General features: G+C 36.7%; 1 protein-coding gene across 2 annotated transcripts in view; it reads left to right on the top strand.

Annotated features, from left to right (window-relative positions):
• The window catches only part of LOC148942048 (proton channel OtopLc-like), a 111,486-nt gene that overhangs the window by 66,218 nt on the left and 18,015 nt on the right, over nt 1–27,253 (top strand). For both annotated transcript variants that reach the window (XM_089103511.1, XM_089103510.1), the window contains exon 9: nt 16,319–16,622. In XM_089103511.1, coding sequence (XP_088959637.1) covers nt 16,319–16,622 — 304 coding nt within the window. The remainder of the gene's footprint in view (nt 1–16,318; nt 16,623–27,253) is intronic.

Below are 27,253 nucleotides of genomic sequence, written 5' to 3'. Positions count from 1 at the left end.
TTCAAAGAGAGTGAGTATCCTCTCACATGGCCTTACATTTCTATGGAAGCTATAGGAAAATATTTCTATGGAAGCTCTACACCTTTTCAAAGAGAGTGAGTATCTTCTCACGTGGCCTTCCAATGTTATTCTATGGGACCTCTACACGTGGTTAATTTCCTTAACTCGAGAGTAGTTTGTTATTAAAAAGAATTGGATGTTACAATCAGAATTGTTTGATTGACATTTGCAAAAAGGGGTAAGGGATTCGCGAAATGGACTATATGAACGATCTTATTTGAATAATAGGGAAAAAGAGCTAGATAACATTTGTGAATTGAAGATGGAGAAAAAAAAAGTTAAAGTGATTAGCAGTTAAGGTAACCCTGAAGAGCATATTAATTCATACCTTATTTATTATAAATTTGGAACAATATCAATCTTTGGAAACGGTTAACGATGATAAAATGGTCTTATGAGTTGACATAGCTTCAGCAGAAGCTTAGGATAGTACCGGTGACAATTGAGGGATAAGGATTAATTGCCTCCTAGTTTTTGAAAAATACCTTTTTGTGGCATTTATACTTTTAAAAAATACAAAGTTCAATATTCGAAGCTATCTTCAGCAGGAGCTTAGGACAAAAGCGGCGACAATTGAGAGATAGATTTTATTTGCACCCTAGTTTTTGAAAAACACCTTTTTGTGGTATTTTACTTTTAAAAAGTTCAATATTCGAAGCTAGCTTCAGCAGGACCTTAGGATAGTAGCGGTGACAATTGAGATAGGGTGTCTTAGACTAGTTATAGTTCAGTACTTTGGCACGAATTGCTTGTGAAAACCCAAATGAATGACTTGAAATAAAATTTTTAACGAGAAATGTCTGAAAAGTATTTTTTTGGGAGATGGGGCGATGACAGAGTGGATGTCTTAGACTAGTTATAGTGCTGTACTGTGGCACGAACTGCTTGTGAAAAACCCAAATTAATGACTTGAAATAAAATTTTTAACAAGAATTTTCTGAAAAGTATTTTTTGGGAGATGGGGCGATGACAGAGTGGATGTCTTAGACTAGTTATAGTGCTGTACTGTGGCACGAATTGCTTGTGAAAAACCCAAATTAATGACTTGAAAATAAAGTTTTAACAAGAAATGCCTAAAAAGTGTTTTTGGGGGTATGGGGCAAGGACATCCGCGTGTCTTAGAGTAGTTATAATTCTGTACTGCGGCAAAAATTCCCTTTGAAAAACCCAAATGAATGACTTGAAATAAAATTTTTAACGAGAAATGTCTAAAAATTGTTTTTGGAGGGATGGGGCGATGACAGATTGGATGTCTCAGACTAGTGATAGTACTGTGCTGTGGCACGAATTGCTTGCAAAAAACCCAAATGAATGACTTGAAAAAATTTTTTAACAAGAAATGTCTGAAAAGTATTTTTTGGGAGATGGGGCGATTACTAAGTGAATGTCTTAGACTAGTTATAGTGCTGTACTCTGGCATGAATTGCTTTTCGAAAACCCGGGTGAATTAGTTGAAAATAAATTTTTAACAAGAAATGTCTGAAAAGTGTTTTCGGGGAGATAGGGCGATGACAGAAGCGTGTCTTAGACTAGTTATAGTTCAGTACTGTGGCACGAATTGCTTGTGAAAAACCCAAATGAATGACTTGAAATAAAATTTTTAACAAGAAATGTCTTAAAAGTATTTTTTTGGGAGATGGGGCGATGACAGAGTGGATGTCTTAGACTAGTTATAGTGCTGTACTGTGGCACGAATTGCTTGCGAAAAACCCAAATGAATGACTTGAAATAAAATTTTTAACAAGAAATGTCTGAAAAGTATTTTTTGGGAGATGGGGCGATGACAGAGTGGATGTCTTAGACTAGTTATAGTGCTGTACTCTGGCATGAATTGCTTTTTGAAAACCCGAGTGAATTAGTTGAAAATAAATTTTTAACAAGAAATTTCTCAAAAGTTTGTTCGCTGAGTAGGCCGAGGACGGAAGGATGTCTTTGACAAGTTTATGCTCACTACTATGATAAGAATCGCTTGTGATAAACACAAATGAATGACTTGAAAATAAAGTTTTGGCGAGAAATGCCTAAAAATTGTTTCTGGGGGGATGGGTCAAGGACATAAGCGTGTCTTAGAGTAGTTATAGTTCTGTACTGTGGCACGAATTCCTTTTTAAAAACCCAAATGAATGACTTGAAATGAAATTTTTTAACGAGAAATGTCTGAAAATTGTTTTTGGGGGGATGGGATGATGACAGAGTGGTTTTCTCAGACTAGTGATTGGTCTGCATTATAATACAAATTGCTTGAAAAAATACCAAATGAATTACTTGAAATAACAATTTTTACCAGATAGGTCTGAATAGCGTTTTTCGGGGGTTGAGGTAAAGACAGTGTGGATGTCTTAGACTAGTTATAATGCTGTACTCTGTCATGAATTGCTTTTCAAAAACCCGGGTGAATTAGTTGAAAATAAATTTTTAACAAGAATTGTCTGAAAAGTGTTTTTGGGGAGATGGGGCGATGACAAAAGCGTGTCTTAGACTAGTTATAGTTCAGTACTGTGGCACGAATTTCTTGTGAAAAACCCAAATGAATGACTTGAAAATAAAGTTTTAACAAGAAATTTCTGAAAAGTGTTTTTGGGGAGATGGGGCGAGGACTGTGGCGATACTGGCGATACTGTGGCACGAATTGCTTTTTGAAAACCCGGGTAAATTAGTTGAAAATAAAGTTTTAACAAGAAATTTCTGAAAAGTGTTTTTGGGGAGATGGGGCAATGACAGAAAAGTGTCCACACACAGATACGACACACACACAGAGATGAAATACGCAGAGAGACAACAAACGCACAGAGACGGCACACACACAAATACAACACACACACAGAGGCTAAACACATACAGAGACGAGACACACACAGAGACGCCACATACACAGAAAGGACACACACACACAGAGAGGACACACACAAAGAGACGATTTATACATAGAAAAGAGACATGCACAGAGACGACAAACACACAGAGACGAAACACATAAAGAGACGAAACACACACACAGAGATTACAAACACACAGAGACAACACACACAAAGAGACGACACACACACAGATACCAAAAACACAAAGAGATGACACACGCACAGAGACGACACACACATACACAGAGCTGACTCATACACAGAGAGGACAAACACACAGAGACGACAGACACAAAGAGACGACAGACACAAAGAGACGACTCACACACAGAGAGGACAAACACACAGAAACGACACGCACATAGAGACAACACAGACAAGGAGACGATACACACACAGAGACGAAACACATACCGAGACGACACATACACAGAGGCGACACACACATAGAGATGACAAACACACAGAAAAGACACAAAAACATAGACGACACACACATACAAAGACAACAAACACAGAGACAACACACACACAGAGACGACACACTCACAGAGACGACACACAAACACAGATACGAAACACACATAGAGACGATACACGCACAGAGACGACACACACACAAACACAACAAGCACAGAGACAACACGCACACAGAGACAACACACACACACACACACACACACAGACACACACACACACACACACAGACGCACACACACATAGCGACGACACACGCACAGAAACGACACGCACACACAGAGACGACAACACACACAAAAAAGACACACGAACAGAGACGACACGCAAATAGAGAAAACACACACACACAGAGATGACACACACATAGCGAAGACACACGCACAGATACGACACACACACAGAGACGACAACGCACCGACATAAGACAAATGCACAGAGATGACACACACACACACAGACACGATACACACACAGAGATGACACACACACACAGGGACGAAACAAATATAGAGACGAGACACGCACACAAACAAAGAGACCACACATACACAGAGGCAACACACACATAGAGATGAAAAACATACAGAGACGACACACACACACACAAAGACAACACACACAGAGACAACACACGCACAGAGACGACACACTCACAGAGACGACACACACACACAGAGACGACACACACACAAAGACAACAAGCACAGAGACGACACGCACACAGAGACAACACACACACACACACACACAGAGACAACACGCACATAGTGACGACACAAGCAAAGAGACCACACACACACAGAGACGACAACACACAGAGAGAAGACACATGCACAGAGACGACACGCACACAGACCCGAAACACACATAGAGACGACGCACGCACAGAGACGATACACAACCAGAGAGGCGACACACACACACATAGAAACGACACACGCACAGAGACGACACACACACACAGAGACGACACAGGCACAGACACGACACGCAAACACACAGACAACACACATATAGAGACGACACACACATAGCGACGACACACGCACAGAGACGACACACACACACAGACGACACACACACACTCACACAGAGAGAATACACACACACAGAGACGAAACACACACACAGACGACAAACACACAGAGATGACACACAAACACACACAGAGACGAAACACACACAGAGACGACACACGCACAAAGACGATACACACACAGAGACAACACACACAGAGAGACGAGACACACACACAGAAACGACAAACACACACAGAGACGACACACACACAGAGATGACACACACACACACAGAGACGAAACACACATAGAGACGACACACGCACAGACGACACAAACACACAAAGACAACAAGCATAGACACAACACGCACACAGAGACAACACACATAAAGAGACGACACACACACACAGATACGAAACACACATAGAGACGACACACACATAGAGACAACACACACACAGAAACAACACCCACACAGAGACGACACACTCAAAGTGACGACTTACACATAGAGACGACACACACACAGAGACGCAAAACACACAGAGACGACATACAAAGAGAGAATACACGCACACACAGATAAGACACACACACAGAGACAACACACACAAAGAGTCGACACACACACGGATACGAAACACACAAAGAGACGACACACGCACATAGAGACGACAAAAATACAGAGAAGACATAAAAACGAAGACGACACACCCACAGAGGTGACAAACACATAGAGACGCGAAATGCAGAGACCCGACACAGACCCAGAGTCACAAAAAGAGAAATGACCAAAAATGTGCGGTGATATTTGTTCACTTAGTGGTACATACAACTCTAAGGGACCCAAGATAAATGCAACTTTTTGGATATCTCTCAGTATGAGTGTATGAGTCAGCTCTGTGTATGTGTGTGTTGTCTCTTTGTGTGTTTCGTATCTGTGTGTGTGTCGTCTCTTTTTGTGTGTTGTCTCTTGTGTGTTTGTCGTCTCTGTGTGTGTGGGTCGTCTCTATATGTGTGTCGTCTCTTTGAGTTTGTCGTCTCTGTGTGTTTGTCGTCTCTATGTGTAAGTCGTCACTTTGAGTGTGTCGTCTTTGTGTGTGTGTCGTCTCTGTGTGTGTATCGTCTGTGTTTGTGTGTCTTCTCTGTGTGGGTGTCATCTCTGTGTGCGTGTTGTCTCTATGCGTGTGTCGTCTCTATGTGCGTTTCGTATCTGTTTGTGGACACACTTCTGTCATCGCCCCATCTCCCCAAAAACACTTTTCAGACATTTCTTGTTAAAAATTTATTTTCAATTAATTCACCCGGGTTTTCGAAAAGCAATTCATGCCAGAGTACAGCACTATAACTAGTCTAAGACATCCACTCTGTCATCGCCTTATCTCCCAAAAAATAATTTTCAGACATTTCTTGTTAAAAATTTTATTTCAAGTCATTCATTTGGGTTTTTCGCAAGCAATTCATGCCACAGTACAGCACTATCACTTGTCTGAGACATCCAATCTGTCATCGCCCCATCCCCCCAAAAACAATTTTCAGATATTTCTCGTTAAAAATTTTATTTCAAGTCATTCATTTGGGTTTTTCAAAAGGAATTCGTACCACAGTACAGAACTATAACTACTCTAAGACATGCTGCTGTCCTCGCCCCATCTCCCCAAAAACACTTTTCAGACATTTCTTGTTAAAAATTTATTTTTAAGTCTTGTATTTGGGTTTTTCGCAAGCAATTCTTACCACAGTAGTGAACTATAACTTCTCAAAGACACGCTTCCGTCATCGCCCCATCTAAGCAAACACACTTTTGAGACATTTCTTTTTAAAAATTTACTTCTAACTAATTCACCCGGGTTTTGGAAAAGCAATTTATGCCAGAGTACAGTACTATCACTAGTCTGAGACATCCAATCTGTCATCGCCCCATCTCCCAAAAAATAATTTTCAGACATTTCTTGTTAAAAATTTATTTCAAATCATTCATTTGGGTTTTTCGCAAGCAATTAGTACCACAGTACAGCACTACCACTAGTCTGAGACATCCAATCTGTCATCGCCCCATCACCCCAAAAACAATTTTCAGACATTTCTCGTTAAAAATTTTTATTTCAAGTCATTCATTTGGTTTTTTTAAAAGCAATTCGTGCAATAGTAATGAACTATAACTACTCTAAGACACGCGGCAGACCTTAACCCATCCCCCCAAAAACAATTTTCAGACATTTATTGTAAAAATGTTATTTCAAGTCATTCATTTGGGGTTTTCACAAGCAATTTGTGCCACAATACAGCACTATCATTAGTCTGAAACATCCACTCTATCATCGCCACATCCCCCCAAAAACAATTTTCAGACATTTTTCGTTAAAAATTTTATTTCAAGTCATTCATGTGGATTATTCAAAAGGAATTCGTGCCACAGTACTGAACTATAACTACTCTAAGACATGCTGCTGTCCTCACCCCATCTCCCCAAAAACACTTTTCAGACATTTCTTGTTAAAAATTTATTTTCAACTAATTCACTCGGGTTTTCGAACAGCAATTCATGCCAGAGTACAGCACTATAACTAGTCTAAGACATCCACTCTGTCTTCGCCTCATCTCCCGAAAAACACTTTTCAGACATTTCTTGTTAAAAAATTTATTTTAAGTCATTCATTTGGGTTTTTCGCAAGCAATTCCTGCCACAGTACAGTACTTTCACTATTCTGAGACATCCAATCTGTCATCGCCCCATCCCCCCAAAAACAATTTTCAGACATTTTTCGTTAAAAAAATTTATTTCAAGTCATTCATTTGGGTTTTTCAAAAGGAATTCGTGCCACAGTACAGAACTATAACTACTCACCGACATGCTGCCGTCCCCGCCCCATCTCACCAAACAAACTTTTCAGACATTTCTTGTTAAAAATTTAATTCCAACTCATTCACCCGTGTTTTCAAAAAGCGATTTTTTCCAGAGTACAGCCCTAGAACTAGTCTAAGACATCCACTCTGTCTTCGCCCCATCCCCCAAAAAATACTTTTCAGACATTTCTTGTTAAAAATTTATTTCAAATCATTCATTTGGGTTTTTCGCAAGCAATTAGTACCACAGTACAGCACTACCACTAGTCTGAGACATCCAATCTGTCATCGCCCCATCACCCCAAAAACAATTTTCAGACATTTCTCGTTAAAATTTTTTATTTCAAGTCATTCATTTGGGTTTTTCAAAAGGAATTCGTACCACAGTACAGAACTATAACTACTCTAAGACACGCGGCAGACCTTAACCCATCCCCCCAAAAACACTTTTCAGACATTTCTTGTAAAAATTTTATTTCAAGTCATTCATTTGGGGTTTTCGCAAGCAATTTGTGCCACAATACAGCAATATCATTAGTCTGAGGTATCCAATCTGTCATCGCCCCATCCCCCCAAAAACAATTTTCAGACATTTTTCATTAAAAATTTTATTTCAAGTCATTCATTTGGATTTTTCAAAATGAATTCGTGCCACAGTACTGAACTATAACTAATCTAAGACATGCTTCTGTCATCACCCCATCCCCCCAAAAACACTCTTCAGACATTTCTTGTTAAAACTTTATTTTTAAGTCATTTATTTGGGTTTTTCACAAGCAATTCGTGCCACAGTACTGAACTATCACTAGTCTGAGACACGTCGCCCCATCTCCCCAAAAACACTTTTCAGACATTTCTTGTTAAAAATTTATTTTCAACTATTTCACCTGGGTTTTCGAAAAGCAATTCATGCCAGAGTATAGCACTATAACTAGTCTAAGACATCCACTCTGTCATCGCCCCATCTCCCAAAAAATACTTTTAAGACATTTCTTGTTAAAAATTTTATTTCAAGTCATTCATTTGGGTTTTTTGCAAGCAATTTGTGCCACAGTACAGCACTATCACTAGTCTGAGACATCCACTCTGTCATCGCCCCAACCCCCCAAAAACAATTTTCAGACATTTCTCGTTAAAAATTTTTATTTCAAGTCATTCTTTTGGGTTTTTCAAAAGGAATTCGTACCACAGTACAGAACTATAACTACTCTAAGACATGCTGCTGTCCTCGCCCCATCTCCCCAAAAACACTTTTCAGACATTTCTTGTTAAAAATTTATTTTCAAGTCATTCATTTGGGTTTTTCAAAAGGAATTCGTGCCACAGTACTGAACTATAACTTCTCTAAGACACGCTTCTGTCATCGCCCTATCTCCCCGAAAACACTTTTCAGACATTTCTTGTTAAAAATTTATTTTCAACTAATTCACCCGGGTTTTCGAAAAGCAATTCATGCCAGAGTACAGCACTATAACTAGTCTAAGACATCCACTCTGTCATCGCCCCATCTCCCAAAAAATACTTTTCAGACATTTCTTGTTAAAAATCTTATTTCAAGTCATTCATTTGGGTTTTTTGCAAGCAATTCGTGCCACAGTACAGCACTACGACTAGTCTGAGACATCCAATCTGTCATTGCCCCATCCCCACAAAAACAATTTTCAGACATTTCTCGTTAAAAATTTTATTTCAAGTCATTCATTTGGGTTTTTCAGAAAGAATTCTTGCCACAGTACAGAACTATAACTACTCTAAGACACGCTGCTGTCCTCGCCCCATCTCCCCAAAAACTCTTTTCAGACATATCTTGTTAAAACTTTATTTGCAAGTCATTCATTTGGGTTTTTTACAAGCAATTCGTGCCACAGTACTGAACTATAACTAGTCTAAGACACGCTTCTGTCATTGCCCCATCTCCCCAAAAACACTTTTCAGACATTTCTTGTTAAAAATTTATTTTCAACTAATTCACCCGGGTTTTCGAAAAGCAATTCATGCCAGAGTACAGCACTATAACTAGTCTAAGACATCCACTCTGTCATCGCCCCATCTCCCAAAAAATATTTTTCAGACATCTCTTGTTAAAAATTTTATTTCAAGTCATTCATTTAGGTTTTTCGCAAGCAATTCGTGCCACAGTACAGTACTATCACTAGTCTGAGACATCCAATCTGTCATCGCCCCATCCCCCCAAAAACAATTTTCAGATATTTTTCGTTAAAATTTTTATTTCAAGTCATTCATTTGGATTTTTCAAAAGGAATTCGTGCCACAGTACAGAACTATAACTACTCTCAAACACGCTGCTGTCCTCGCCCCATCTCCCCAAAAACACTTTTCAGACATTTCTTGTTAAAACTTTATTTTCAAGTCATTCATTTGGGTTTTTTGCAAGCAATTCGTGCCACAGTACAGCACTATCACTAGTCTAAGACATGGTCCTGTCATCACCCCATCTCAGCAAAAACACTTTTCAGACATTTCTTGTTAAAACTTTATTTCTTAATAATTCACTCGGGTTTTCGAAAAGCAATTCATGCCAGAGTACAGCACTATAACTAGTCTAAGACACCCCCTCTATCATCGCCCCATCCCTCAAAAATACTTTTCAGACATTTCTTGTTAAAAATTGTATTTCAAGTCATTCATTTGGGTCTTTCGCAAGCAATTTGTGCCACAGTACAGCACTATCACTAGTCTGAGACATCCAATCTGTCATCGCCCCATCCCCCCAGATACAATTTTCAGACATTTATCGTTAAAAATTTTATTTCAAGTCATTCATTTGGGTTTTCCAAAGGGAATTCGTGTAGCATTACAGAATTAAAAGTACTCTATGGCACGCTGCTTTCCTTACGTCATACCCCCAAAAACACTTCATGCCTTTCTCGCGAAAAATTTATTTTCAAGTCATTGTTTTGGGTTTTTCACAAGCAATTCGTGCCACAGTACTGAACTATAACTAGTCTAAGACACCCTATCTCAATTGTCATCGCTACTATCCTAAGCTCCTGCTGAAGCTAGCTTCGAATATTGAACATTTTAAAAGTAAAATACCACAAAAAGGTGTTTTTCCAAAACTAGGGTGCAAATAATATTTATCTCTCAATTGTCACCACTTTTATCCTAAGCTCCTGCTAAAGCTAGCTTCGAATATTGAACTTTGTATTTTTTAAAAGTATAAAGGCAAAAAGAAGGTATTGTTCAAAAATAGGGGGCAGTGGCTCCTTATATTTCAATTGTCACCACTCCTATCCTAAGCTCCTGCTGAAGCTAGGTCAACTCATAAGACGATTTTATCATCGTTAACCGATTCCAAAGATTGATATTGTTCCAAATTTATAATAAATAAGGTATGAATTAACATGCTCTTCAGGGTTACCTCAACTGCTAATCACTTTAACCCTTTTTTTCTCCATCTTCAATTCACAAATGTTATCTAGCTCTTTTTCCCTATTATTCAAATAAGATCGTTCGTATAGTCCATTTCGCGAATCCCTTACCCCTTTTTTGCAAATGTCAATCAAACACTTCTGATTGTAACATCCAAATCTTTTTAATAACAAACTACTCTTGAGTTAAGGCAATTAACCACGTGTAGAGGTCCCATAGAATAACATTGTAAGGCCATGTGAGAAGATACTCACTCTCTTTAAAAAGGTGTAGAGCTTCCATAGAAATGTTTTCCTATAGCTTCCATAGAAATGTAAGGCCATGTGAGAGGATACTCACTCTCTTTGAAAAGGTGTAGAGCTTCCATAGAAATGTTTTCCTATACCTTCCATAGAATAGCATGGTAATTCCTATAGCTTCCATAGAAGTATAAGTTAGCACTCTACTGATGAGCCCTTTCACGATATTCTAGGACTACTGGATCGATACGATCACCCCTTGGAAACTAAAAAAAAATAATAAAAATAAAAGAAACACGCATCCGTGATCTTTCTTCTGGCAAAAAATACAAAATTCCACATTTTTGCAAATAGGAGCTTAAACTTCTATAGTAGGGTTTTCTAATACGCTGAATCTGATGGTGTAATTTTCATTAAAGTTCTATGACTCTTAGGGGCTGTTTCTCCCTTTTTTCGAAAATAAGGTAAATTTTCTCAGGCACGTAACTTTTGATGGGTTAGACTAAATTTAATGAAACTTATATATTTGAAATCAGCATAAAGATCCAATTCTATTGATGTATATTTTGGTATCAAAGTTACGGATTTTAGAGTTTTGGTTATTATTGAGCCGGGTCTCTCCTTACTTACAGTTCGTTTCCACGAACTGTTTGAAAGCCATAAATCACTTCTCCTGTTTTCTGAAATTACAATTTCTTCCCATTGAGGCTGAAAAGTAGAATGGAAGTTTCGGAAACTGTTGTGGTAGTTCCACCTTATGGTGGACTTACCATTTAAGTAGGATCTCGGCCTACTTTTACAAAAGGTTCCATGTGGCTGCGAACAGATAACTGAGAATTGAGCGTTAATTTTAGATATTCACAAATAAAATTTTGTTGCGATATTGAACCTTACCAGTACAACTTGGGTTACATTTTGGTTTTGTGTGGCTAGGGCTTCGAAAAACTTTGCTTGTACCTTTGATGAAAAATTTAAAGAATAAGTTAAGATTTTGAAAAGATACAGTACCATGCGGTAATACATTCTTATCGAAGGTTTGTATCCTTGATTTTCCATTAAATGTACCATCAGCTCAAAAGAAAATTTCGCAATGTCCGCGGTCAGGATTGAAAAAAGTTTCCTTAGAATGCCTTCTTCAAAAGAATTAAATAAAAAAAAAAGTATTCACAACTGTAAATAAGGAGCAACGTTAAAACTTAAAACGAACAGAAATTATTACGTACACGAGGGGGGTCGTGCTTTCTTCAATACCACGCTCTTTACGCTAAAGTTTGATTTTTTGTTCCAGCTATTTAAGAATGGCTACTGAATCACAAAGGCCGTTTAATTAGAATAAAAAACTCTTTTAAAATACTAAAAAAAAACTTTAGCGTAAAGAGCGAGGTATTGAATAGGGGCACCCCCCTAATATACATAATCATTTCTGTTCGCTTTAAGTTTTAATGTTGCTCCTTACTTTCAGTTGAAAAACTCGTTATGTTTTATTTAATTTCTGACTGTTTTTTAAAAATGCTGGGAAATCCGGCTCCCCCTCCACGCAAAATTCCTTTCCCCAAAGAAAAATTCCTCCATGTAAAGATCCTCCCACGTAACCCTCCCCCCCCCCTAACCAGAATAATCCCCCCTAAAAAACTTCTGTATAATCCCCAATAACCACTACTATACGAAAACAATGGCTGAAGTTCAAAGCTTGAAGCCCTTCCCTTGGGCACTGTGGGGGGCCAAGTATACTCAAAGACATAGTTATTAGATCTTTTTACTATGCTGAAAGAAGGCTATATCAAAATTTTGATCTGTTGACTTTGGATAAAAATGAGCGTGGGAGGGGGGCTAGCTGTCCTCCAATATTTTAGCCACTTAAAAAAGGCACTAAAACTTTTGATTTCTGATCAAATGAGCCCTCTCCAGATCTCCTGCGATCACTGGTCTTATACGGTCATCCCTGGGAAAAAAAAACAAATAAACACACATCCGTGATCTTTCTTCCGGCAAAATAAAAAAAGGTTTTCAACTGAAAGTAAGAGCAACATTAAAACATAAAACGAACAGAAATTATTACGTATATGAGCGGGGTGCCCCCTCGTCAATACCTCGTTCTTAATACTTAAATTTGAATTTTGTCCCAATTCTTTAAGAATGACTCCTGAATCACAAAGACCGTTTAACTAGAATAAGAAGCTTTTTTAAAAGTACTGAAAAAAATTTAGCGTAAAGAGTGAGGTATTGAAGAGGGGCGACCCCCTCATATATGCAATCATTTCTGTTCTGTTCTATTTATGTCTTATCTTGTGATTATGATATATGATTTGTGATCATGTCTATGATTATTTTAATTGTAAAAACTACTTATTTTTGTTCAGTGTATAAGTTTTCTTATCTTTTTCTTTTGTTTCTCTTATGAACTCTGTTATTTAGGGGACTTGTGCCCTTTTTTGTTTTGACAGGTTATAAATAAATTGAATTGAATAACCAATACTATATGTAAACAATGGACAAAGTTCAAACTTGCAGCCCTTCCCCGGGGCCTGCGACGGGTTAAGTCATCCTCAAAGACATAGTTATTAGATTTTTCGACAATGCTGAAAAAATAGTCATCTCAAAATCTTGATCAGGTGTCTTTTGGGAAGAAATGAGCGTGGGAGGGGGCTAGCTGCCCTCCAATATTTTTGGTCACTTAAAAGGGTACTAAAACCTTTGAATTCCAATCAAATGATCCCTCTCTCAATCTTCTACGGTCACTAGTTCGATATGGTCACCCCTGGGAAAATAAAAAATCAATAAATAAAATAAACAAACATACACGCATCCTTGATCTTTCTTCTGGCAAAAAATGTAAATTTCCACATTTTTGTACATTAGAAATTGAAACCTCTATAAAAGGTTTCTCTGGTATGCTGAATCTAATGGTGTAATTTTCGTTAAGAGCATTTGATGTTATGGTGGTGTTTCCCCCCTTTTTCAAAAAATTGGCAAATATTTTCAGGCTCGTAGCTTTTGATGGTTTCCATTAAATTTGATGAATTTTACATATTTTGAATAAGCTTTGAAATTCAATTCTTTGCTATTACTCTCCATGACCACACTGCCTATTCTATGACGAACTCAATCAGAATTCCAAATAGGGATAAGTCCTTTTATTAGACAGTGAAACGAAAATATAAAAGAAATACTCTAAATATTTCGATGACACAGTCGGTCATCATCATCAGTAGAGTTACTAACTTATCAAAACTAAAACAAACTGCTTTTATACTAAACAAAATAATCACTTCTGATTCAAAGCAAATTCCCGGTCCATTGACTTAAAAAATTCACTAACTGTTCTTGAATATTTTATACTGCGTTGAGTAAAGGTGGTACAAGTTTCTTCAAAATTGCAGGTCAAAGCAGGTTACCTCGTATGTATGGGGATGATAGACCAACTTCAGAATCAGCAACATTTCATTTGCTATTAGAAGAATAAAAAGATAAATTTAGCACCTATAAATTCAGCATTATTTCATTTTTAATTAGAAGAATATCCAACGCAGTATTACAAGATCCAAGAACAGTTAGTGAACTTTCTAAGTCAATGGACCGGTAAACTGCTTTGACCTACAGTTTCGAAGTATCTTGTACCACCTTTACTCAACGCTGTATAAAAAATTCAAGAACAGTTAGTGAATTTTTTAAGTCAATGGACCGGTAACTTGCTTTGAACCGGAAGTGATTATTTTGTTTAGTATAAAAGCAGTTTGTTTTAATTTTGATAAGTTAGTAACTCTACTGATGATGATGACCGACTGTGTCATCGAAATATTTAGAGTATTTCTTTTATATTTTCGTTTCACTGTCTAATAAAAGGACTTATCCCTATTTGGAATTCTGATTGAGTTCGTCATAGAATAGGCAGTGTGGTCATGGAGAATAATAGCAACGTCGTATATATGGGGATGATAGACCAACTTCAGAATCAGCAACATTTCATTTGCTATTAGAAGAATAAAAAGATAAATTTAGCACCTATAAATTCAGCATTATTTCATTTTTAATTAGAAGAATATTCAACGCAGTATTACAAGATTCAAGAACAGTTAGTGAACTTTCCAAGTCAATGGACCTGTAACCTGCTTTGACCTGCAATTTCGAAGAAACTTGTACCACCTTTACTTAACGCAGTATAAAATATTCAAGAAAAGTTAGTGAACTTTTTAAGTCAATGGACCGGTAACTTGCTTTGACCCGGAAGTGATTATTTTGTTTAGTATAAAAGCAGTTTGTTTTAATTTTGATAAGTTAGTGACTCTACTGATGATGATGACCGACTGTGTCATCGAAATATTTAGAGTATTTATTTTATATTTTAGTTTCACTGTCTAATAAAAGGACTTTTCCCTATTTGGAATTCTGATTGAGTTCGTCATAGAATAGGCAGTGTGGTCATGGAGAATAATAGCAACGTCGTATATATGGGGATGATAGACCAACTTCAGAATCAGCAACATTTCATTTGCTATTAGAAGAATAAAAAGATAAATTTAGCACCTATAAATTCAGCATTATTTCATTTTTAATTAGAAGAATATCCAACGCAGTATTACAAAATTTAAGAACAGTTAGTGAACTTTCTAAGTCAATGGACCGGTAACCTGCTTTGATTTGCAATTTCGAAGAAACTTGTACCACCTTTACTCAACGCAGTATAAAAAATTCAAGAACAGTTAGTGAACTTTTTAAGTCAATGGACCGGTAACTTGCTTTGACCCGGAAGTGATTATTTTGTTTATTATAAAAGAAGTTTGTTTTAATTTTGATAAGTTAGTAACTCTACTGATGATGATGACCGACTGTGTCATCGAAATATTTAGAGTATTTCTTTTATATTTTCGTTTCACTGTCTAATAAAAGGACTTATCCCTATTTGGAATTCTGATTGAGTTCGTCATTCAATTCTTTTGATGTATTTATTGTTATTAAGACTCTGTTTCTTAGAGTTTTGGTTACTATTGAGCCGCATCGCTCCTTAGTTACAATTCGTCGCCACGAACTGTTTAAAAAATGCAAAATTCCACGTTTTTGTACTTGGAAGCTTGAAACCTCTACAGCAGGGTTCTCTGGTACGCTGAACCTGATGGTGTCATTTTCATTAAGATCAATTGATGTGTTGGGCGTGTTTCCCCCCTTTTTCAAAAATTGAGTAAATTTTCCCAGGCTCGGAACTTTTGATGGGTAACATTAAATTTGGCGAATTTTACATGTTTTGAATAAGCATCGAAATTTGATTTTTTTTTATGTATCTATTGTTATCAAAACTCTACCTCTTTGAGTTTTGGTTACTACTGAGCCGCATTGCTCCTTACTTACAGTTCGTTACCACGAACTTTTTGATTGATTATATTCTTAATTTAAAAATATTAATGGAACTTGAATATTTATTTAGGTATGAAATGTGGAGGACTGTGAATGAAAGACACATGAATATTCAACGAAGCAGAAACTACTCTGAGGACGAAAGTAGTCGAACAAATCGAGCATCTCACCAATATTCGGTTGACTGTGCGAAATCACATAGAGGACTCTTCTTGGGAATCTTAGTTTTAGTTTTATCAATAATCATCCTAATAATATTCTTCGTCTTGGTAGACAGAAAGGAATATAAAGAAGTAGCTATAGACAGCATTTACGTGGCAGAATTAACCCTCTACGTTATAACTTTAGCAGCAGTAATGGCGGGGGTTTACCAGGTAAGAATACCTATAATATGGTGCATGGACGGTTCAAAGTTGGGTTTGATTAATTTAACTCTACCTCTACCAATTACCAAGCAATAATCATCTTAAATGGTCAGGAGATTTCTTCTCCAGCTCTTGGCTGTCCTATTTGTTACTTTTTTATTTCTGCCAATACTACGAATTATGAAAGACAGTGATTTCCTTAGCTGTATCAAACAGTTCGTGGTAATGAACTGTAAGTAAGGAGCGACCCGGCTCAATAGTAGCCGAAACTCTAAAAAACAGCATTTTTATACCAGTAGATACATCAAAAGAATTGAATTTTTATTCTGATTTCAAATATATAAGTCTCATCAAATTTAGTCTAACCCATCAAAAGTGACTATCCTGAAAGTTTTTGCCTTATTTTCAAAAAAAGGGGGAAACACCCCCTAATAGTGATATAATCTTAATGAAAATCAAACCATCAGATTCAGCGTAACAGAAAACCCTACTGTAAACGTTTCAAGCTTCTATCTGCAAAATGTGGAATTTTGTATTTTTGCCAGAAGAAATATCACGGATGCGTGTTTATTATTTTTTTCTTCTTTTTTGTTTTTTACCAGGGGGCATTGTATCGATCCAGTAGTCCTAGAATATCGTGAGCGGGCTCATTTGAACGGCTATTAAAAGCTCTAGTGCCCTTTTTAAGTGACAAAAAATATGGCAACTGGCAACTGGGCCCCCTACCACGCTCATTCTTTTCCCAAAGTCACCCAATCAGAATTTTGAGATAGCCATTTTGTTTAGCATAGTAGAAAATCTAATAAATATGTCTTTGAGGATGACTTAGTCCCCCACAGTTCCCGGGGGAAGGGCTGCAAGTTATGAACTTTGCCCTTTGTTTACATATAGTATTGGTTATTGGGAAGTATACAGACGTTTTCGGGAGGTAAATTTTGGATGTGGGGGAGGTCAGAGGAGGGTATTACGTGGGGGGATCTTTCCATGATGTTTTCTTGGGGTAAGGGACATTTCTATGAAAGGGGCGCCGGATTTCCCAGCATTATTTAAAGACGATCAGAAATTAAATAAAAAAAAGAAGTTTTTTCAACTGAAAGCAAGGAGCAACATTCAAACTTAAAACGAACAGAAATTATTACGTATATGAGGAGGTTTACCTCCTAGTCAGTACCTCACTCTTTACGCTAAAGTTTTTTTTTAGTACTTTCAAAACGGCCTTTGTGATTCAGGGATTCGTGAATCGAACAAAATTCGAACTTTAGCGTAAAGAGCGAGGTATTGACTAGGGGGTAAACACCCTCATATACATAATAATTTTTGTTCGTTTTAATTTTTAATGTTGCTTCATACTTTCAGTTGAAAAAACTTGTTTTTTTTTATTTAATCAGGAAGAAGACCATTCCATATCAGCATTTTGAAGCATAGGTATTCAATTTACCTAAGACAATGAGCATACCCTGGGAAAATTTCCTTCTTTTTTTTAGCCCATTTTTTATCATCTAAAAATTCTTTTCTAGTAATTAAGGATAAATTACGGTTGAAAAAAAAACATTTTGATATTTTATCCAGACCCAATTAATACTTTTAGACTTAGCGTCTAAACAAGATAAACTTCAAAAACGGAAACAATTAGCAAATTTGACTTTTTGACGTAATTCTTTAAGAACGAATCACGAAACACAAAGGCTGTTTAATTGGAATAAGACACTTTTTAAAGTACTAAAAAACTTTAGGGTGAAAAGCCAGGTATATACGGAATAATTTTTGATCTTGTTGCTTTCTTTACTTTCAGTTGATTTTTTTTTATTTAATCGTAAGTGAGAACTGACTTGGCTCAATAGTACTCGAAACTCTAAAAAATTAATGTTGATATCAAAAGATCAAACAGTTCGTTGTAAAATTTCTAGGGGAAATTTTAAACTGGGGGAATTGAACAGAATCCGATACGAAGTTCTTTTTATTTGTCTTAATTTCTCTTTGCCGACTCAACTTTGCATGTGGAGATGCTCCGTGGAATTGTCTGGGGAAATTTTCGGCAGTGAGGAAATTGTCTGGGGGATTTTTTTCGTGAGAAGAGATTTTCCACACGACAAATTTTTCATGGAGGAATTTCCGCACGAAAGATTCTCCATGAGAGAATTTTCCTCGCGAGCTACTTCTCAGAGGGGAGGGGTTTTCTGGAAACTTTTACGGAGGGGAGGATTTCCTGTATGAGTTGAAAATTGATCAGAAATTAAAGTCTTTTTCGAATGAAAGTATGCTAAGGAGAATTTTCCGCAAGAAATTTTCCAGGGGGACTTTCCTGCAAGGATGGAATTTTCTAGAGGAATTTTCTGGGTGGATGCGTGGGAGTAGCCTTCCATGGGAGAATTTTTTGCTTGGGAGGGAATTTTACATAGAGAAAGAGCCGGATTTCTCGGTATTGTCTGAGATTAATTAAAAAAACTTTTTTCACAAAATAAGTTTTTCAAAGAAAAGTAAAGAACTCCATTAAACAAAAAATGAGTAAAAATTAAATGAAATAATCTACCAAGCGTGAAACTACCACAAATCAGCATCAATAAATAAATGAAACACAAAACGAACACAATTACAATAAATAACCGAGTCCAACTCAAAACCAGCAGAAATTAACATAAGTTGGGCTCAAAACCCCTATGCCTTCCTAAGGCCAGAACAAAATTTGCACTTTACTGAAAAAAATATAAATGTTTTAACTTTTATAACTTTAATAAATAAAATAATATTATCATTTTGATTACTAAATATCAGTATATGTATATTAAACTGACAATACATATTCATTTGTATTTTTTTCAGCCATTTCTATTTTCAATCGAATAAGCCCTTTTCGAAGTTCCCAGGACAACTCCTTCGATACAAAGTGCCCTGATCTAAACAATATACCCACATCGATTGTTACTATAAAAATGTCAAGCCTTCCAATCATTTTCGACTGTTAAAAAGGGCACTAGGCCTTTCGATTTCCAATCGAATGAGCCCTTTTTGAAACGACAACGCTTTCTATAAACACCTTGTATGCCCCCAGGGCATAAATTACAACTCTTACCCTAAGGGCTGTTAGGGTGGTTGTCATCCTCTAAGACCTAATTTCCAGAATCTCAACTACGTGGAACAAAATGTCTGTCTCAAAATTTTCATTGGATGTGTTTGGGAAATGGTGGGCGTGAGAGGAAGGGTAGTCGCTCTCCAATCACTTTCATCTATTAAAACTGGCACTAACCCTTTCAATTTCCAATCAAATGAGCCCTTTTGAAGTTTCTACGATAAAACTTTCGATAAAAATCATATGCCCCTCGGGCATAACTTACTCCCTTGTCCTGAGGGCTGCGGGGGGTGTCATTCTCAAAGACCTAATTTCCAGAACTTTTTGTTGTTAAACAAAATGGCTATATGAAAATTTTGATTGTATGTGTTTGGAAGAATGGTGGACGTGAGAGGGGGGTTAGTTACTCTCCAATCACTTTTGAATATTAAAAAGGGTACTTGCACTCTCAATTTCCAATGGAATTCCCCCTTTTGAAGTTTTACGACAACGCTATCTATAAGAACTTTATATGCCCCCAGGACATAACTTTCACCCTTTGGCCTTGGGGCTCTGGGGGGTTTGTCATCCTTAAATTCATAATTTCAAGAACTTTCAACTACGTTGAACAAAATGGCGATCTCTAAACTTTGATTGAATGTGTTTGGGGAAATGGTGGGCGTGAGAGGGGGGTAAATTACTCTCCACTCACTTTCGACTATTAAAAAGGGCAATTTCAATTTCCCATCAATTGAGCTCTTTTTGAAATTTTCACAACAACATTATATAAGAACTTCAAGTACATCCGTGCAAAGACATGCAATCCTGACTAAGACAGCCTTGAGGGGGTTATCACCCTGAGACACCTAATTTACAGAACTTAGAAATACGTTGAAAAAATTAGATATATAAAATTTTGGATTGGGTGTGGTCTGGAAAAAAGTGGGCGTGAGAGGGGTGTTAGTCACTCTCCAATCACACAATTATTAAAATGAGTCCTTTTTGATGTTTGTACAACATCGTTTTCTATAAAAACCTTATATACTCCCAGGGCATAACTTACAACCCTTGCCCTGAGGGCTGTGGGGGGGGGGGGTTGTCTTCCTTAAGGATCTAATTTCCAAAATTTTCAACTACGTGGAAATGGTGGGCGTGAGAGGGGGGTTAGTTGCCCTCAAATCACTTTCGACTATTAAAAATGCCTTTGAATTTCAAATCGAATGAGCCCTTTTTCAAGTTTCTATGACAAAGATTTCAATAAAAACCTTATATTCCCCCAGGGCATAACTTACAACCCTTGCCCTGAGGGCTGCGAGGGGGCTGTCATCCTCAAAGACCTAATTTACAGAACTTAAAACTACGTTGAATAAAATGGCTATCTCAAAATTTTGATTGTATGTGTTTGGGGAAAAGGTGGGCGTGAGAGAGGGGTTAGTTGCCCTCCAATCACTTTCGACTATTAAAAAGGGCAGTAGGGCAGTAGCCCAGGGCATAATTTACAACCCTTACCCTGAAGGCTTTGGGGGAGTGTCCTCCTCAAAAACATACTTTCTATCTGGAAATCAACTACACTGAACAAAATGGCTATCTCAAAATTTTGATTGGATTTGCTTGGGAAATGGTGGGCGTGGAAGGGGTGTTAGTTGCCTTCCAATCACTTTCGACTATTAAAAAGAGCACAAGCCACTCCAATTTCCAATTGAATGAGCCCTTTTCGAAGTTTCTACGACAACTTCTTCGATACGAAGTGCCCTGCTCTAAAGGAAAAAAATAATCAATAATACATTGTGCCAACATCGTTCTTATATGCCCTCAGGGCATAACTTAAAACCCTCGCCCCGAGGGTTGTGGGGAGTGTCCTCCTCAAAAACATATTTTCCATAAGGAAATCAACTACGCTGAACAAAATGGCTATCTCAAAATTTTGATTGGAGGTGTTTGGAGGAATGATGGGCGTGGGGGGGGGGTCTAGTTGCCCACAAACCACTTTCGACTATTAAAAAGGGCCCTAGCCACTCCAATATCCAATCGAATGAGCCCTTTTCCAAGTTTCTACGACAACTCCTTCGATACGAAATGCCCGGGTATGGAAACAAAAAAAAAAAAAAATAATAATAATGCATTGTGCCAACATCGTTCTTTACTTAGGCAGCGCTATTGCGCTGCCTATGAAACGATCGTGAATAACAAGCTTTTTTCAGCTGAAAGTAAGGAGCAATATTTATCTTAAAATGAAAAAAAATTATTCTGTGTTGGCGGGGGGGCGGGAGCTCCCTTCCTTAACACCTCACTCTTTACGCTAAAGTTTGATTTTTTGTCCCAAATCTTTAAGAACAACTCTTGAAACACCAGGACCTCTTAATTAGAATTAATTAAGAAAAAATTTTCCACAAAATACGTTTTTCAAAGAAAAGTAAAGAACTCCATTAAACCAAAAATAAGTAAGAATCAAATCAAATAATCTACCAAGCGCGAAAATACCACAAATCAGCATCGATAAATAAATGAAACCCAAAACGAACAGAAATTACAATAAATAACCGAGTCAAACTCAAAACGAGCAGAAATTAATATGATTAGGGCTCAAAACCCCTATGCCTTCCCAAGGTCAGTTTAATTTCTATTAATCTCATGTTAATTTCTGCTCGTTTTAAGTTTGACTCGGTTATTCATTATAAATAAAAGATCTAAAGCTTGACTGGCCAGCCCTGGCAGAAAACACAAAGAAATAAATATTAAGACGACAACCGGGTCTATGGCCAGTAAATGAAAACGAACAAAAAAAAAACGAATATTTCGCTCGTATCTAACAAGGTGCCATTAGGCGATCGTCATCAAGGAGAAAGAAATTAAATAATAAAAAAAAACAGGTTTTTCAACTGAAAGTAAGGGGCAACATCAAAATTTAAAACGAAGAGAAATTATTACGTATATGATTGGGTTCGCCCCCTAGTCTTTACCTCGCTCTTTACGCTGATGTTTTTTTTTTGTACTTTCATCAGAGCTATTTATTCTAATTAACGGCTTTTGTGATTAAGGGGTTATTCTTAAAGAATTGGAATAAAATTCGTTCTTCAGCGTAAAGAGAGAGGTATTAACTAGGGCGCGAACCCCCTAATATACGTAATAAAAATATACGAATATAGAAGTTCGTTACGCAAGTTAATTCATAAGTTACGTCAGTTAATTCGTAAGTTGGTGTTAATTATTCATAAACGGTGAGCCAAGATCAAAGGTGCATTAATTAAAAAACGTTCAGAATTTAAATATAAAAAAAACAGTTTTTTTAAACTGAAAGTAAGGAGCGACATTAAAACTTAAAACGAACAGATATTATTCCGTATATGAAAGGGGTTGTCCCCTCCTCAAAGCCTCGCTCCTTACGCTAAAGTTTAATTCTGTCTCACAACTTTATTTTTTAAAACAATAAAAAACTTTAGCGTAAAGAGCGAGGCAGGAGGGGACAGTCCCTTTCATATACGGTATAATTTATGTTCGTTTTAAGTTTTAATGTCGGTCATTGCTTTCAGTTAAAAAAAACTAGTTTTTTTTTTATTTAATATATTTTAGGTTAGTCTATTTTAGTTTTATATATATTTTTTAGTTTTAGTTTATTGTTGTTTTTTTTCACACTGAAGACGCCTTGTTAGATACCGGTGAAATATTCGGTTTATTTTTCTTCACTTTCATTTACTGGTCATAGACCCGTTTGTCGTCTTTATATTTATTTCTTTGTGTTTTTTGTTATTTATTATAATTTCTGTTTGTGGTGGGTTTCATTTATTTATCGATGCTGACTTGTGATAGTTTTACACTTGGTAAATTATTTGATTTTATTTTTGCTCATTTTTGCTTTAATAAAGTTCTTTGCTTTTCTTCGAAAAACTTATTTTGTGGAAAAAGTTATTTTAGTTAATTTCTGTCCGTTTTATTTTGACACAGTCTTTTCAGAAAAAAAGAAAATAACAGTTAAAATGTTTTCAGTTTATCTTTAAGAATTTATGGTTTGGCCTGCTGTTCTTATGCTGGAGAAAATTCTTTAAGAATTTTTGACAACATACACCCTTGTTAAAAACTGGAAACAAATAGTATTGTTTAATCTAGTTTTATGCCTCCTCTAGTTGACCTGAAGCAGAAAGTGTGATACTATTCACAAAAACAATATATCTATGCTCTTTGACAGGTTTGATACACTTACACTCTTTTGATTTTGTCAAATTTTAAAAGCAGAAGTAGTAATAGAAGTAACCCAGAAAGTTTGAACATAATACCCTCAGTCGTTCTTGGGATACTGCTGAGATGCCTTTTTGGCAATGAGCATTAAGACAGTACATTTTGATTTAATCTTGAGGCAAAATTTAGTTTCTAACATAATGGGGAAATTACATAACTGGGGGGGGGTTTACCTACCCAATAGCCCTAGAGATACATTTAGAAGACCGTTCAGCTATGCTGAACAAAATAGCTATCTTAAATTTTAATTGGAAGTGTCTGGAAAAATAAGAGCTAAAGAGGAGGGCTGATTGCCCTCCAATTCCTTTTGACTCTTAAAGAGGGGAGGCTGCTAGAACTTTGAATTTCCAATCAAATTAGCTCCTTTAAAATATCAATGATATTACTAGCTATTATATAGCAGCGCTGCCTATGATATTGCTTATATGCTTTTTTAATAATTGCATGTGTATAGTTTTTTCGTTTAATTGAAGCTCCCACTTAACATTTCAGCTTAATGCCCTTAAGTGTCATTAGTCAAAGTAACCGTAAAAGTAGTATCAAAAGTATGCACACAGTGTCTTCTGTCTAGTCCAAAATCTGCCATAACTTACCCTGAAAGGCCTACCTTAGTAATGTAAGCCGTTGGTGTGGCATTGCTTTGTCATTCTATTGACAATCTACATGAACATAGTTCGTTTTGATTTAGTTCAGCATCCGCCTCAATATTCTTTGAAAGCTTCACATTAATACCCTTAGCTTGTGTCGTAGCAATAGTTGCAGTAGCAGTAGTAGCATTAGCAGCAGTGTGCACATAGCACCTTTTTTTCCAACATCCCCTTCAATACACGATACAATTTTTAACTTAACACCATCAACCGGTCCTGTAGCATTGCTGAAGCATTACTCTTGACAACCTTTGTGGGCACAGCGCGTTTCGATTTACTTCATTATTAACTAAAAAAAAAACAAGTTTTTTTTAACTGAGAGTAAGGAGCGACATTAAAACTTGAAACGAACAGAAATTATTCCGTATATGGAAGGGGCTGTCCCCTCCTCAACACCTCACTCTTTACGCTAAAGTTTGACTTTCTCGCAACTCTATTTTTTTAAACAATAAAAAACTTCATAGAAATGTCCCTTCCCCCAAGGAAATATCCTCCATGGAAAGATCCTCCCACTTGATCCCAACTCTAACCCCGACCCCCCACTAGAAAAAAATATGTAAACAATGGGTAAAGTTTATCACTTGCAGCCCTTCCCCCTGGAACAGTGGGGGATTAAGTCATCCTCAAAGACATATTAATTAGATTTTCGACTATGCTGAACAAAATGGCTCTCTCAAAATTTCGATCGGGTGACTTCGGGAAAAAAATGAGCGTGGGAGGGGACCTATTTGCCCTCAAATTTTTTGGTCACTTAAAATGGGAACTAGAACTTTTGATTTCCGTTCGAATGAGCCCTCTCACGATATTCTAGGACCACTGGGTCAATACGATTACCCCTGGGAAAAAAAAAAAAAACAGATAAACACGCATCCGTGATCTTTCTTCTGGCAAAAAATGGAAAATTCAACATTATTGTAGATAGAAGCTTGAAACCTCTATAGTAGGGTTCTCTGATACGCTGAATATGATGGTGTGATTTTCATTAAGGTTCTATTACTTTTAGAGGGTCTTTTCCCTTTTTTTCCCTTTTTTTTAGAAAATAAGCCAAATTTTCTCAGGCGCTTAACTTTTGATGGGTAAGATTAAACTTGATGAAATTTATTTATTTCAAATCACAATTAAAATCTGATTCTTTTGATGTATCTATTGGTATCAAAGTTCCGTTTCTTAGACTTTCGGTTACCATTGAGCCGGGGCGCTCCTTACTTACAGTTCGTTACCACGAACCGTTTGACAGTTACAATCAAACAGTTCGTGGTAACGAACTGTAAGCAAGGAGCGACCAGGCTCAATAGTAACCGAAACTTTAAAAAACGTAATTTTAATACCAGCAGATACATCAGAAGAATCAAATTTTTATACTGAATTCAAATATATAAGTTTCATCAAATTTAGTCGTACCCATCAAAAGTTACGCGCCTGAGAATATTTGCCTTATTTTCGAAAAAAGGGGGAAACAACCCCTAAAAGTCATAGAACTTTAATAAAAATCAGACCATCAGATTCAGCGTATAGGAGAATAATACTTTAGAGGTTTCAAGCTCCTACCTGCAAAAATGTGGAATTTTGTATTTTTTGCCAGAAGAAAGATCACGGATGCGTGTTAACGTATTTGTTTTTTTGTTGTTTTTTTTATTATTTTCCCAGGGGTGATTGTATCGATCCAGTAGTCCTACAATATCGTGAGAGGGCTCATTTGAATGAAAATTAAAAGTTCTAGTACCCTTTTTAAGTGACCAAAAAAAATGAGGGCAACTTGGCCCCCTCCCACGCTCATTTTTTTCCCGAAGTCACCCAATCAAAATTTTTATATAGCCATTTGTTCAGTATATTCCAAAATCTAATTAATATGTCTTTGAGGATGACTTAATCGCCCACTGTTCCTGGGGGAGGGGCTGCAAGTTATAAACTTTACCCATTGTTTACATGTCGTATTGGTTATTGGGAAGTATACAGGCGTTTGCAGGAGGAATTTTTTTCTAGTGAGGGGTCGGGGTCAGAGTAGGGGTTAGGGGGGAGGATCTTTCCATGGAGGATATTTCCTTGGGGGAAGGGACATTTCTATGAAGGCAGATTTCCCAACATTATTTAAAAAACGATCACAAACTAAATAAAAAAACAAATTATTATTCAACTGAAAATAAGGACCAACATTAAAACTTAAAACGAACATAAATTATTACGTATATGAGGGGGCTAGCCCTCTAGTCAATACCTCGCTCTTTACGCCAAGGTTTTTTTTAGTACTTTCAAAAGAGCTACTTATTTTATTTGCATAACCGGTTTTATAATGAGGTTTGTACGATTTGAAAAAACATCCAAATCCCGAGCATAGATTGGGGTATTAACAAAGAAGCGAACTCACCAATACACTAAAAACAAACATACAAATATAGAGATTCGTCACGTAAGTTAATTCGTGAGTTACATCATAACAAAATTTCTAGAAAGCCACTTAGCCAAAAAAAGGAAAATTAATATGCGAATTTCGTTTTAATTATTCATGAACAGTGAGCCAAAATCAAAGCTGCATTAATTCAAAAACGTTCAGAAATTAACTAAAAAAAACAAGTTTTTTTAACTGAAAGTAAGGAGCGACATTAAATTTTAAAACGAACAGAAATTATTCCGTATATGAAAGGGGCTGTCCCCTCTTTAACGCCTCGCTCTTTACGTTAAAGTTTGACTTTGTCTCACAAATTTATTTTTTAAAA

This window comes from Artemia sp. Qi Xiang Cuo, chromosome 17, assembly GCF_049724085.1.
Source record: "Artemia sp. Qi Xiang Cuo chromosome 17, ASM4972408v1, whole genome shotgun sequence".
Classification (NCBI taxonomy): Eukaryota; Metazoa; Arthropoda; class Branchiopoda; order Anostraca; family Artemiidae; genus Artemia; species Artemia sp. Qi Xiang Cuo.
The sequence above is the reverse complement of the archived record's forward strand: the minus strand, read 5'-3'. Positions and strand labels throughout refer to the sequence as shown.